The sequence below is a fragment of the Clinocottus analis genome, unplaced genomic scaffold (genome assembly GCF_023055335.1).
Source record: "Clinocottus analis isolate CAN_PGR_092001 unplaced genomic scaffold, fCliAna1.0.p SCAF_35, whole genome shotgun sequence".
NCBI lineage: Eukaryota > Metazoa > Chordata > Actinopteri > Perciformes > Cottidae > Clinocottus > Clinocottus analis.
This window is the reverse complement of record NW_027176098.1, coordinates 1,286,503-1,299,778: the sequence shown is the minus strand read 5'-3', so window position 1 is coordinate 1,299,778 and position 13,276 is coordinate 1,286,503. Positions and strand designations below refer to the sequence as shown.

The 13,276-nt window shown below is 48.7% G+C and overlaps 2 protein-coding genes across 3 annotated transcripts in view; one reads left to right on the top strand and one right to left on the bottom strand.

The window, feature by feature from the left end:
• slc2a8 (solute carrier family 2 member 8) overlaps positions 1-5,222 on the bottom strand; it is a 7,503-nt gene extending 2,281 nt beyond the window's left edge. The window contains exons 1-8 of the mRNA XM_068596259.1: positions 4,918-5,222; positions 4,166-4,328; positions 3,158-3,364; positions 2,934-3,033; positions 1,230-1,441; positions 409-558; positions 180-288; positions 1-54 (exon numbers count right to left, since the gene is read on the bottom strand). The exon at positions 1-54 is cut by the window's left edge and continues 75 nt beyond it. Coding sequence (XP_068452360.1) covers positions 1-54; positions 180-288; positions 409-558; positions 1,230-1,441; positions 2,934-3,033; positions 3,158-3,364; positions 4,166-4,328; positions 4,918-5,009 — 1,087 coding nt within the window. The 5' untranslated portion in view covers positions 5,010-5,222. The remainder of the gene's footprint in view (positions 55-179; positions 289-408; positions 559-1,229; positions 1,442-2,933; positions 3,034-3,157; positions 3,365-4,165; positions 4,329-4,917) is intronic.
• Positions 5,223-5,893: 671 nt separating this feature from the next.
• On the top strand, positions 5,894-11,816 carry LOC137799491 (tetratricopeptide repeat protein 16). Of its 2 annotated transcripts, none has more exons than XM_068596285.1 (13): positions 5,894-6,046; positions 6,699-6,832; positions 6,916-7,006; positions 7,601-7,738; positions 8,468-8,568; positions 8,660-8,789; positions 9,192-9,406; positions 9,485-9,807; positions 9,892-10,036; positions 10,223-10,388; positions 10,588-10,721; positions 11,058-11,169; positions 11,474-11,816. In XM_068596285.1, the coding sequence occupies exons 1-13, from the start codon at positions 6,026-6,028 to the stop codon at positions 11,690-11,692; spliced, it is 1,929 nt and encodes a 642-aa protein (XP_068452386.1). In that variant the 5' UTR covers positions 5,894-6,025; the 3' UTR covers positions 11,693-11,816. The 2 variants fall into 2 exon arrangements, with proteins under 2 accessions (XP_068452386.1, XP_068452385.1); XM_068596284.1 differs by having other exon boundaries at positions 6,696-6,832.
• The last annotated feature ends 1,460 nt before the right edge of the window (positions 11,817-13,276 follow it).

Below are 13,276 nucleotides of genomic sequence, written 5' to 3'. Positions count from 1 at the left end.
ACATCAGGTAGAAGTAAACCCCGAACGATGTGGTGCTGGTCGCCATGCCAATGCCTGGGGGGGCGGGGACAAACACAAACATGGAGTGTCAGTGGCTGAAAGTGTGTCAATGGCCCAGAGCGTCAGTGGCGCTCGGTGCCAAAGAGTTTAATTATTAAATCACATTTTATTTAAAATACCTGAGATGATGAGGAGGAGTTTTCTTCCCGCTCGGTCCATGATGATCGCTGCCACTCCCGTGAAGATGACCTGGGTCAGACCCACGATCACCGACGCCAGGTCGCTCTCCTGGGAAACAGCAACAACATGAATCCATGTTTTCAGCGACAGAGAACACGGACAATTACAGACTAAAATGTGAGGATGCGGGCCACGTGGATTAAATCCCCTTTTTTAAAGCCCCCTCACCTTGAAGTGGGCCTGTTCGAATATGGTCTCAGCGTAGAACATGATGGCGTTGATGCCCGTCATCTGCTGGAACACCATCAGCATGATGCCGATCACCATAGGCTTGTAGACCCCCGGGTCCTTCAGGTCGGACATCTGGAAGCTGGAGCCCTAGAGGAGAGAGAGAGAGACCGGGGTCACAAAGAGACCAGGGGCACAAGGGCCACCAGGGTCATAAGGTTCACAAGAAACCAGGGTCACCAAGATACCAGGGGCACAAAGACAACAAGGTCACAATGAGACCAGCAGCACAAGGACCATCAGTGTCACAAAGAGACCAGGGTTACCAAGATAACAGGGGCATAAAGACACCAGGGTCACACAGAGACCAGGGTCACCAGGGCCATCAGTGTCATAAAGACACCAGGGTTACAAAGAGACCAGGGTCACCAGGGCCATCAGGGTTACCAGGAGACCAGGGTCACCTTCTGACGGGGAACTGAAGACGATGTCTACACTCTTTTCAAAAGACACCGGACTCCATTGACTAAACAGTGATTTTACCTGGTGGACTCACAGGAGCTGCTGGGCCCTCGCTGCCTCAGTCAGTCAGTGTGTTTGTGTCATCGTGTGCTTTGAGTGTTTTACTGGTTCGTCAGACTCACCAATAACTAAAACACACTCATGGGTCGAGGCAGCGGGAGACCATCAACTCCCATGACGTGACTGTCTTGCGGGAGGCAACAGCCTCCAGTCAGACGGCCTCGACCCTTTGACCTCGAGCGTCCCGGCGTTAGCTTTGATTTGAAGGCTCCTCCCCGGCTCCATCAGCCGCGACTCACCTGCTCGTCGCAGGCGCTCTCGATGCGGGCGCACTCCCACTCGACGGGGGCGTCGGGCCCCCGCAGGAAGCGCAGCGCCTCCTCGGCCTCCCGCCTCTTGCCCTGCGACAGCAGGAAGCGCGGCGACTCGGGCACGAAGCACATGCAGACCATAAGCAGCGTCGGCGGGATGGAGCTGCAGATGGCCAGCCAGCGCCAGTCCAGGTAGAGACCTGCAGGACCGGATGAAAGCAGGTCGGGTCGCTTAGCATCATGCACGTGTCGTTCATCACAGCTCACGTTAGACATTTACACGGCTAACGGGACATATTCAGCATCGTGAAGGTGAGACATTGAGGGCGTTGGAAGATCTTGAGTCAGAGAAGCGTCGCAGGCTAAGTTACATTTTCTCCTGATTTGTAGAACATGCGATTATATTGTTAGAATGTTCTGATGATTTGTGGCTTCTGGAGACTTTTTGGGGCAAAAGAATGAGTCACTTCAACTTCATATCTTTAACCCTTCATATTCCTACAAAGAGACCAAAACTACAACAAAGTGATGTAAAACAATTTCAAAGACATGCAAACACATTACACAGAGACACAAAATGACAACAGAGACACACAAAAACTATAAATAGACAAAACAAACAATGTTGAAGTGGGTGTGTCTGAAGGTGTGGGCGGGGCCTAACGTCTCGTGACGAACTGTAAATATCTTGTGGCGTGACCAACAGAAAGTCAGGAAACAGGATCCTGCATTCCTCTGCAGAGCCGACCACACAGTTCAGTCTTCTTCTTCTTCTTCTTCTTCTTCTTCTTCTTCTTCTTCTTCTTCTTCACTCGGCCTGAACGTCACGGTTCGGTTACACGGCATCGGCTAAGTGAATGACCGAGTTTGTTACGCAATTTAGAAAAAAGGGCCGTTGAGACGCCATAACGACGCCTCTGTCCGCTAACAGGAGACGGCCCGTGTCGCGTGTACGAGGGGGAACGCTAACGGCATGCGGCTAACGTGATTAGCCGTCGATGAGCACGTCACATGACGGCCGGGTTCAAGTCGTCAGCTTTTATTGAACTAAAGCGTTTGACTGAGCAAAGAGCAGCGATGCAGATAATAAAAGAGGAGCAGTGTGTGTCACGTAGCTGCCGTCAATGATTCACAGCTCGTAGACTAAACTTCATTCAAAGAGGAGACTCACGGACGCGTGAACACAAACACTGCAACAAGACAGTGACACAAAGAGACAAAAAGAGGCATGAAGCAACAAGACAGTGTAACAAAGAGACAACAAAGAGATGCAAAGCAACAACAAAGTGACACAAAGAGATAACAAAGTGATGCAAAGCAACAACAAAGTGACACAAAGAGATAACAAAGAGATGCAAAGCAACAACAAAGTGACACAAAGAGATAACAAAGTGATGCAAAGCAACAACAAAGTGACACAAAGATAACAAAGTGATGCAAAGCAACAGCAAAGTGACACAAAGAGATAACAAAGAGATGCAAAGCAACAACAAAGTGACACAAAGAGATAACAAAGTGATGCAAAGCAACAACAAAGTGACGCAAAGCGACAAAAAGAGATAAAAAGCAACAACAAAGTGACACTAAACAACAATGTGACAGAGACAACAAAGAGACACAAAGAGGCAAAAAGCAACAACAAAGAGACACAAACAGACACGACTCCCTAAACACATAAAAGCCGCAGCATACCTGCGAGGTAAACTCCCATGATGCCGAGCACCACCATGAGCTGCACGCAGGAGCCCAGCGTCCCGCGCACGCGCTCGTGAGCCATCTCAGAGATGTAGAGCTGCAGGAAGAAGCGTGAAGGCAAAGAAACACAAACATGAAGCAGAATGCACAATTCAGTATTTATTACAAAACACAGATCCATGGCGCCACGAGGCGCCACGAGGCGCCACGAGGCTTCTCACCGGGACGACCAGCGACGTGACGCCGCTGGCGAGGCCCGTGAGCAGCCGGCCGGCGTAGAGCATCCACACGTTCTGCGCCGCGATGATGACGGTGAAGCCGAAGACGAAGGGCAGCGAGCAGAACATCAGGGTGAGCTTCCTGCCGATCCTCCCCACCATCCAGCCGCCCAGCAGCCCGCCGGCCGCCGCCCCCACCGTCACGATGGACTGAAGAGGGGGAGGAGCTTAAGTTACTGAACGGACATCGTGCTGTCTAGAAGACTTGAGAGGAGTAGAGTCATTTATATAGACTTCTATACAACCAGAGGAGTTGCCCCCTGGTGGTCAGGAGAGAGAATGCAGCTTTAACACATGAAGCATAGACTTCTATACAACCAGAGGAGTCGCTCCCTGGTGGTCAGGAGAGAGAATGCAGCTTTAACACATGAAGCATAGACTTCTATACAACCAGAGGAGTCGCCCCCTGGTGGTCAGGAGAGAGAATGCAGCTTTAACACATGAAGCATAGACTTCTATACAACCCGAGGAGTCGCCCCCTGGTGGTCAGGAGAGAGAATGCAGCTTTAACACATGAAGCATAGACTTCTATACAACCAGAGGAGTCGCCCCCTGGTGGTCAGGAGAGAGAATGCAGCTTTAACACATGAAGCATAGACTTCTATACAACCCGAGGAGTCGCCCCCTGGTGGTCAGGAGAGAGAATGCAGCTTTAACACATGAAGCATAGACTTCTATACAACCAGAGGAGTCGCCCCCTGGTGATCAGGAGAGAGAATGCAGCTTTAACACATGCAGCAGTGACTTCTATACAACCAGAGGAGTCTCTGGATGTGATTTCCATCTAAACTGCGCTCCTCGTCCGTCTCTCTGCGTTTGAACTCGAGTGAATCCAGCGAGTTTGGAGGAACATGTGACGACATTAAATTTGCTGATAAGTGAAGAAAAGAAAACGCACAGCACATCATTTGGCGGCGGTTCTGCTTTAGAGAGCAACGTGACTCATCGTACCCCGAACCACGAGGCCTGGTCGGCGTCCAGCCGCAGCCGCGGGTCGGCGATGCGGGCGAGCTCGGGGATGGCGGGCGAGCTGTAGCCCAACACGAAGCCGAAGCTCATGGGACCCAGAACGCACGCCAGCGTGGCCAGGTACAGATTCCTGTTCCTCACCTTGCTGCCGGGGAGAAGAGGAACAGAGGACAGGGACGAGGTCAGAGGTCAGGGGTCGTTTTCATTTTGTCTGTTTTGTGCTTCCTCGTCTCGCCTCGTTCCTCGAGGAGAGAGAGAGGCCGGTGTGTCTGCCTGCATGTGTCTGTGTGTGTGTGTCCGTGCGTGCGTGTGTGTGTGTCTGCATGTCTGCGTGTGTTTCCGTGTGTGCGTGTGTCTGCGTGCATGTGTCTGTCTGTTTGTGTGCCTGTTTGCGTGTGTCTTTCTGTGTGTGTTTGTGCGTGTTTCTATTCATGTGTCTGTCTGTCTGTCTGTGTGTGCGTGTCCGTTTGTGTGCGTGTCTCTGTGTTTGTCTTTGTTTGCGTGTCTGTGTTTGTCTTTGTGTATGTGTCTGAGCATGCCTTTGTCTGTCTGTGGGCTTGTGTGTCTGTGTGTGTCAGTGCGTGTCTGTGTGTGTGCGTATGTCTGTGTGTGTGTCTGCGTGTGTGTGTGTGTGTGTGTGTGTGTGTGTGTGTGTGTGTGTGTGTGTGCCTGCGTGCGTATGTGCGTGTGGTGCCTCATCCTGCCAGCACCCACACTGAGGCGCGTGGACTGACCTCAGGTACGCGCCCTGGTCGGACAGTTCGGCGGGAAGCTCGTCCCCGTCTTCCGGGTCCAGTAGCCGCGTCCTCTCGTCCTGGATGTCCATGCCGACAGCAGGAAGTCCACGTGCAGCTTCTTTGTGTTCTTCTTCTTCGTTGTTTACATCAACAGGTCGGGACAAACTAACCGGAAGCAGTAAAACAACAAAAAATCAACAATGTTTGTTGCAAACAGCCGACATTTCACTTTGTTGTTGCTGCTTCTTCCTCCTCCACCGCCGACAAACGTGCTTGTCAACAGTCCAGTCAGCTGATCTGCATTTGTGCCCATTGTTTCCGGTCTTTTTCAAAATAAAAGCCCGTGGTGGTGTTAATGGGGGACATCGATACGAGTGTGCTCCACTAAATGCTGTCGTGTAACGTTGTTTTAACTGTCCAACCTCTTCTATTAGTTTAATTTAGCAGTGTGAAGCTGGAATACAGAGCTTCCGGGTGTCATTTACCGTCACTCTTTCCATTCAGGTACACGCAGTTTTTTTAATTTGACTTTTTATTTAGTGATATCATAGCGACGACACTACTAACACTTTTAAACCAAACATATATTATGTAATAATAATAATAATAATAATAATAATAATAATAATAATATCTGACGTTGTTCTATATGGCTTGGAACGGAAGCGGAAGTGACGTCCAGGGCTCAACATATATATATATATATATATATATATATATATATATATATATATATATATATATATATATATATATATATATATATATATATATATATATATATATATATATATCATACGTACGACACAATTGATACTTGTCAAATATATTAATAATATATTATTAATAATAATAGTATTACATAATATCATTTAGTTAATATAGTTTGACGTTAACCTAGTTAGCTTGAAACGGAACCGGAACTACAACATAAAAAGTCGAACGTTTAGAAAATAAAAGCCGTCATTGTTGAAGTCGGTTTCCACGGTGACAACCAGATTTACCGTCAACGCAACGGCTTTAAAATACCGACAAAGTGAAGAAGAACAGAGCAAAAAACAAACAAAACTGACGTAAAAACGGCTCGTGTCACCTGCACGAGACGATGGAGACGAACGACCGCAAGGTAAGTGTGACGTCACAAAGTACAGAAAACGGTCGTGATATTACTGTTTTCTATATCTGTCTGTTTGTCTATTTTACATGCATTCTTTAATCATGACCGAAAATAAATCAATAAATTAATGCATTCAAAAAAAGAAGATGTATAAATTATAAAGGGACATGTTTTTTTGTTTAACAACTTTTTTTTAAATGATAAATTCCTAATTCATTTTCACAACAATGCCACAAATACATATATTCAGGTTTAAATTAATGAATATTTCTTTATTTTACTAGTAATACATGTAGGTTGTTATCAGTGAGAATTACAGATTGCATAAACAATAAATACATCAATATTTTGTTATTATACCTGTTTAAAAAAAATAATTGCAAAGTGGCCTTCAGATGATTATTTCCTCATACCTACTATCCCACAACTGAACCCCTTTCACAGATATAGTTGTTATTGTTAGAAAGCAGCTAATTTTGGCGATTAAATACATGTTGGTTTCCCTAAAACCATCCACACCGCCGTTAGCGTCCTGCATGGAGCTGTGGAGGCAGCACCTGAGCTCTAATTGGAGGAATCAACCTAAACTAACACGACATCATCACAGCTCCTCCCACATTTATCAGCTCTCCATCTTCACGTCTGTGTGGTCCGACAGCAGGCGGAGGCCGATGCCCGGAGCAGACAGAGCTTCCTCTTCAGCTCCAGCAGAGTCTTCATGGCTCCGGGAGAGGAACCGCCCCCAAGACCCGATCTGCAGATGAGCCTCATCGTCCAGAGCAAGGCGGCTCAGCAGTGAGGAGCCCCGGCAGCCGAAGATGCAACGTGTCATAAATAAATGTCTCTTCCGCTGTGAGTGATGCTGTTTTTCTCTGCAGTCGCAGCAACGGGGACGAGGCGATGGGAACGTCCCAGTACGAGAAGGCCGTGGTCTGCTTCTCCAAGGCCATCAACCTGCAGCCGGAGCAGGTGAAGCCCTGGCTGCTGGGAGGGGGGGGGTTCAAGGATTCAAGGATGCAAGGATTAAACAATTCAAATATTCAAGGATTTACAGGATTCAAGGATTCAAATATTGAAATATAAAATTATTCAAGGATTCAAGGATGACATGATTACACTATTCAATGATTCAAGGATTCACATAATTACATGATTCAATGATTTACAGGATTCAAGGATTCAAGGATTTAAGGATTCACTGATTCAATGATTAAAATGTTCAATGATTTACAGGATTCAAGGATTCACAGATTCACAGATTCAAGGATTCAAGGATTCAATGATTAAAATATTCAAGGATCTAATGATTCAATGATTTACATATTTAAAGGGTTGAATGATTCAAGGATTTAGGAATTTAAGGATTCCAGGGAAAATGAGCCATGTGAAAAAGTACTGACTGCTGGGAGGTGTTTTATTTAGATTCAAGGATTCACAGATTCAAGGCTTAAATGATTTAATAATTCAAGTGAAAAAGAACCACATTGAAATGTACTTCTTCTTCTTCTTCTTCCTCTTCTTCTTCTTCTTCTTCTTCTTCTTCTTCTTCTTCTTCTTCTTCAGGCCCGGCTGCATGAGAGCCAGGCGGAGGCCTACCTGCAGCTGTGTGACTTCCAGTCGGCGGCGGCGTGCTACAAGCGGGCCGGCATGCTGGCGCCCGGGCGTTACGACGCCCGCTTGGCCTTCGTCTACTTCCTGCAGGTCTCTGCTCACGGGGTCAAAGGTCAAAGCGGCCGCAGCGTGTTTACATCCAGGCTGAGGCGCTTTATTGTTTTAGCGCCTCATCCTGTGATCCTCAAAGCCATAAGTGAGATGCTAAAAGGTTCCCGGGTGAACGACCTCCTGTGACCTTAAAGTACCGGCCCTTTAAGGGCAGGCCCGTCTTCACTGTGTGTTAATGTCTGTCTGTGTGTGCGTGTGTGTGTGTGTGTGTGTGTGTGTGTGTGTGTGTGTGTGTTGAGCCTCATCCTGCCAGCAGCCACACTGAGGCCACATAATGTCAAATTTTTATCTCATAATTTCCACCACAAAAAAGTCCTAATTTTGACAACAACAAAATATGACCCCCCCCCCCAAAAAAAACGTCTGGAAGATTTCCTGATCAAGGTTTTTTTTTTTTTTTTTTTTTTTGTCATTATGTTTTTTTTTTCTGTCATTATGACTTTTTTTATTTGTTTATTTTTTTTGGTCATATTATTATTACTTTTTGTTTTTCATAATTAAGACTTAAAAAAAATGGAAATGGGCTTTCATATAATCACAACTTTTTGTCTCATAATAAGTTTTTTTTTGTGTGGAACCGGCTTCCATAACAAAACACAGTTTTAGGCCTCGTGTTTCTTTGATCTGAATATTAGTATTTACATTACATCATTATTATTATTTACATTATATATTCAGCCCAGTCAGAAATGTAATCGTCCTCATCAGGGTCACTGTCTGTTCGACCGAGGCCTTTTCCTGGAGGCCCTGCAGGCCTTCAGCAGAGCGGTGCAGCTGAAGCCGGGCTGCCGGACCTACGAGGTCAAGAGGTCAGCGATCTGCACACACACACACACACACACACACACACACACACACACACACACACACACACACACCTGACGTGTGTGTTGTGTCCAGTCTTTCCTGCCTGGCGGCTGCAGGTCACGCCACTGACGGCCTGAAGCTGGTCACTGATTGGATGCTGCTGGACGGCCCGACCTCCGACCTCTACCTGCTCAGAGCTCGGCTGTACCAGCTGCTGCGTCAGGTGCTGCTGACGCCGCTCACCTGCAGCCTCACCTCTCACCTGCAGCCTCACCTCTCACCTGAAGCCTCACCTCTCACCTGAAGCCTCACCTCTCACCTGAAGCCTCACCTCTCACCTGCATCCTCACCTCTCACCTGCAGACACACCTCTTACCTGAAGCCTCACCTCTCATCTGAAGCCTCACCTCTAACCTCTCACCTGCAGACACACCTCTCACCTGCAGCCACACCTCTTACCTGAAGCCTCACCTCTCACCTGAAGCCTCACCTCTCACCTGAAGCCTCACCTCTCACCTGAAGCCTCACCTCTCACCTGAAGCCTCACCTCTCACCTGCAGCCACACCTCTCACAGGCAGCCTCAGCTCTCACCTGCAGCCTCACCTGTCCGTCCCTCCCCTCCAGATGACCCGTTGTCACGAGGACGTGAGGTGTGCGTTGGCGTTGGCCCCTCACAGCCCTCAGGCCGCCTCCCTGCTGCTGCAGCTGCAGGACGCCGCCGAGCGGCACCGCCGTGAGGCCGTGGACGCGGCGCTGAGCGGCCGGCTGCCCGACGCCCTCAGCAGGGCCAACATGGCTCTGGAGAACTGCCCACGGGACGCCCGCCTCTACCTGTTCAGGTACGGATGTGTTGAAGTATTTATACAGGATTACATTTGTTCCGCTGAAGTGTAATCTGTGCCGTCACTGCGCCTCAGAGGGTTTCTGTACCGACGCCTGAAAGACTTCACGGCCGCCATCGAGGATCTGGTGCAGGCTGTGGAGCTGAGCGAGGAAGAGGAGGAGGAGAAGAAGAAGGAGAAGGAGGTCAGAGGTCAGACGGAGGCCGGCGAGCAGCAGGAGGAGGGGCAGGAGGAGCGCGGCTCCATGGAGCAGGAGGCGCAGCTCCAGCTGGTTCTCACCTACAACGACTTCGCCGTGGAGTGCTTCAGCCGCGGCCTCTACGCCGAGGCCACGCTGCTGCTCAACCGCGCCGTGCAGGAGGAGCGGGGCCGGGCCGGGCTGTACCTGAACCGAGGAGGTGAGGCCCCCGGGGGCCCGATGCCCAGCCCGCAGCACGCGTCCCCGTCGCGCCGCGCTTGCTAACTGCGGCGCCGTGTGTCAGATTGCTTCTTCCGGCAGGGCGAGTGGTGCTTCGCTCTGGCCGACTACCAGCAGGCGCAGGAGATGCTGCACCCCGGGGACCCGGCCGCCCGGCTGCGGCTCGCCGTGCTGCACAGCACGCTGGGCGCGGCCTGCTTCCAGGACGGGTCAGAGGCCCCGCCCACTTTCACACGGGACACGCCCCTCAAAGCTCGACTCAATGCTATAGATGTGTGTGTGTGTGTGTCTGTTTGTATGTGTGTGTGTGTGTGTGTGTGTGTCTCTCTCTCTGTGTGTGTGTGTGTGTGTCTCTGTCTGTGTGTGTGTGTGTGTGTCTCTGTCTGTGTGTGTAGGTGCTTCCAGGAGGCTGTGGACTTGTTCTCTCTCGCTCTCCTCTGTGACGCTTCGTCAGCTCGTTACTATGAGTTTCGCTCCAAAGCCTTCAGGAAGCTCGCGAACCCGGAGGCGGCCCGACGGGACCTCGTGTGCACGCTGGTTCTGGACCCCGGGGGCGACGAGGTCAGAGCCGCACCCCGACGTCATGACCCGGTTTCTCAACAAGCGGCCCCGAGCACAGCTGGGGGCCGCTCGAAGCTTCACACGGGGTCCCCGGGCCTTTTAAAGGGGTTTAAGGGTCAAATCTCAGCATTTTATTAATTTCTGTGTGTGTGTGTGTGTGTGTGTGTGTGTGTGTGTGTGTGTGTGTGTGTGTGTGCAGCTGCCTGCTATGCTCATGGACCTGTTCCCTGGCCTCACGGCGGAGGATGTGTTGTCCAGTTCAACAGGACAAGCAGTCAGAGCTCAACTGATGGAGAACATCAAGACCTGCAGCGCCGCCTTCGACCAGCAGAGGTCAGCGACACAAAACATTCTCTCTCCTGACCACCAGGGGGCGACTCCTCTGGTTGTATAGAAGTCTATACTTCATGTGTTAAAGCTGCATTCTCTCTCCTGACCACCAGGGGGCGACTCCTCTGGTTGTATAGAAGTCTATACTTCATGTGTTGAAGCTGCATTCTCTCTCCTGACCACCAGGGGGCGACTCCTCTGGTTGTATAGAAGTCTATGCTTCATGTGTTAAAGCTGCATTCTCTCTCCTGACCACCAGGGGGCGACTCCTCTGGTTGTATAGAAGTCTATGCTTCATATGTTGAAGCTGCAGTGTCTTGTGTTGCTTTTTGTTGTCAGTCTCAGTGAAGATCTCCTGAAGATGACTCTGACCAATCAGAACACGGGGAGACGACCAGCTGACCCGTCTGAGGTGGGACGCGAGCTGAAGCTGTGTGTGAGCCAAGAGGAGGTGAAGATAAAAACATGATGACTTTCTATCTCTTTATCTCTTTTCAATGACTTTTTGGATCACTCGAGTCTGAAACTAATAGTATAATATGAGTTATAAAAAATATAATGAATATTATTTGTGTTTATACACATAAATATGATTGGAGACTGATTTTCATCTGCAACTGTCGAACACGTTTCATACATATACTAATGATGTTATTAATGTGATTAGTATATATACAAAGAATATCAAATGCAACAAATAGATATTTTATTAAAAAAGAAGTTGTGTCATTAAAAACAAAGTTATTGTCCAACAGACACAAATCATATTAAGGAACTGCTTCCAACCGAGCACCACGCCACGCCCCAGAGACCTCCATCACACACCAGCAGCACCAGCAGCACCAGCAGCAGCAGCAGTAGCATCTGTAGCACCACCAGCAGCAGCAGTAGCATCCATAGCACCAGCAGCACCAGTAACACCAGTGGAACAGGACCAGTCCACCTTCACCCACAGCGAGACTGATCTGTTGTAAACGTTGATGCGTCTCCTGCCTGCTGAGTTTTTCACTCTTTGAGTCGACTTTAAATGATGAAACTCTGGCTGTGCTCTTTGTGACTCACTTTCAACCTGAATAAACACAATAAAATACCCAGAAACCACCACTCCTTGATGTGAACAAGCTCTAAATAATATTAAAAGCCGTCACACATGAAGGACGCTGCGCTGTTTTCCCCTGATGAGCAGGTCAGTACACGCTGCCGTCCACTAGGTGGCAGCACAGGAACGAACTGAGGATGACTCTCCAGACCAGATGAAGGCTCATGTGTTCACAGGTTCCTGCTCTTCTGTGCTCCGCCTGTCTTCTTTCTCTTTATTTGGTCTCCAGCAGTGAGATGTCACATATTCATAAACGTTAATAACACTGAAAACAAACAGCTGATTTAATCATCCTCAAAGTGAATCGTTTCCTAAAGACTGATCTCAGACTGACTGACTGCTTCCTGCATAAAGCGTGACTGTATTAATATTAATCATAACAAAGATGTAATAATTATAATACGCATCATAATAATCACGTCGTCATAGAACGATCCATAAACACGTGTAACAACCCCGAGTCCATCGAGTCCTGAATGTGTGGAATATTAAAGAAAAACAGAAGAAAAAAAAGTATTAAGTACTCTTTTTTTGTTGCAGAAGTGGTATATATATATATATATATATATATATATATATATATATATATATATATATATATATATATATTTGTTCAGATGTGTTTCTTTATTATATTTTAAATACCCACTGACATTCCTCGCCGCCGTGGAATGAGGGGCTGCAGACGACCACGAAGGAGACGACCGCGCTTCACACTCGTGTCAATCAAACTCTTGTGTGTGTGTGTGTGTGTGTGTGTGTGTGTGTGTGTGTGTGTGTGTGATTCTGTGTTTTGGTTCTCGTGGGGACCACGGACCGTAACGGTAAAAGTGAGGACAGGTTACATTTTTTCAATCGAGTGTAATTCCTTCTGCTGAGTGCACTGTTAAGGTCAGGAGGAGGTCTTCACACGCGCATTGGTCCGGTTCTAAATGTGTGTGTGTGTGTGTGTGTGTGTGTGTGTGTGTGTGTGTGGGCTGCAGCTCCTTCAGTGGGACAGACGGCGGTCGCAAAGGAGCTGAAAAGTGTTTCACACTCGTGCAATAAAAGGCTCGAGTTACCGTCCCGTCAGGGAGGCGCAGCCAGCCGGGTGGTAGCCCAGTCTGCCCAGACAAAAACCCCTTTCTCTGGGCACGGGAGGCTCAAGACATTCCCCCGGTGGTGGAGGAGGAGGAGGAGGAGGAGGAAGAGGAGGAGGAGGAGGAGGGGGAGTTCATTCAGGTTTTGGCCGCAGACTGTTTTGTCTGAGACACAAGTGGACCAGGTTTGTAGCCTTTGGGTCGTGTTGGGGGGGAGGTGTCGCACGACTCCTCGTTCTGCCGAGCTGGAAGTGGAACGGGAGAACCGGGTTCCACGTTCTCCGGACCGGAGCGAGGGCTTGAACTAAGCTAATATATAATCTTCAGGGCTTTTGTTTTGGTAATTCACTTTTTTGGAGTAAATGTCGACGCATCACGAC

Coding starts and splice junctions, on each gene's coding strand:
- LOC137799491 (XM_068596284.1), top strand. CDS start 6,026: ATGGAGACGAACGACCGCAAG. Junction 10,037..10,222: donor GCGGCCTGCTTCCAGGACGG/GTCAGAGGCCCC, acceptor CTGTGTGTGTAG/GTGCTTCCAGGAGGCTGTGG. Junction 10,722..11,057: donor GCCGCCTTCGACCAGCAGAG/GTCAGCGACACA, acceptor TTTTGTTGTCAG/TCTCAGTGAAGATCTCCTGA.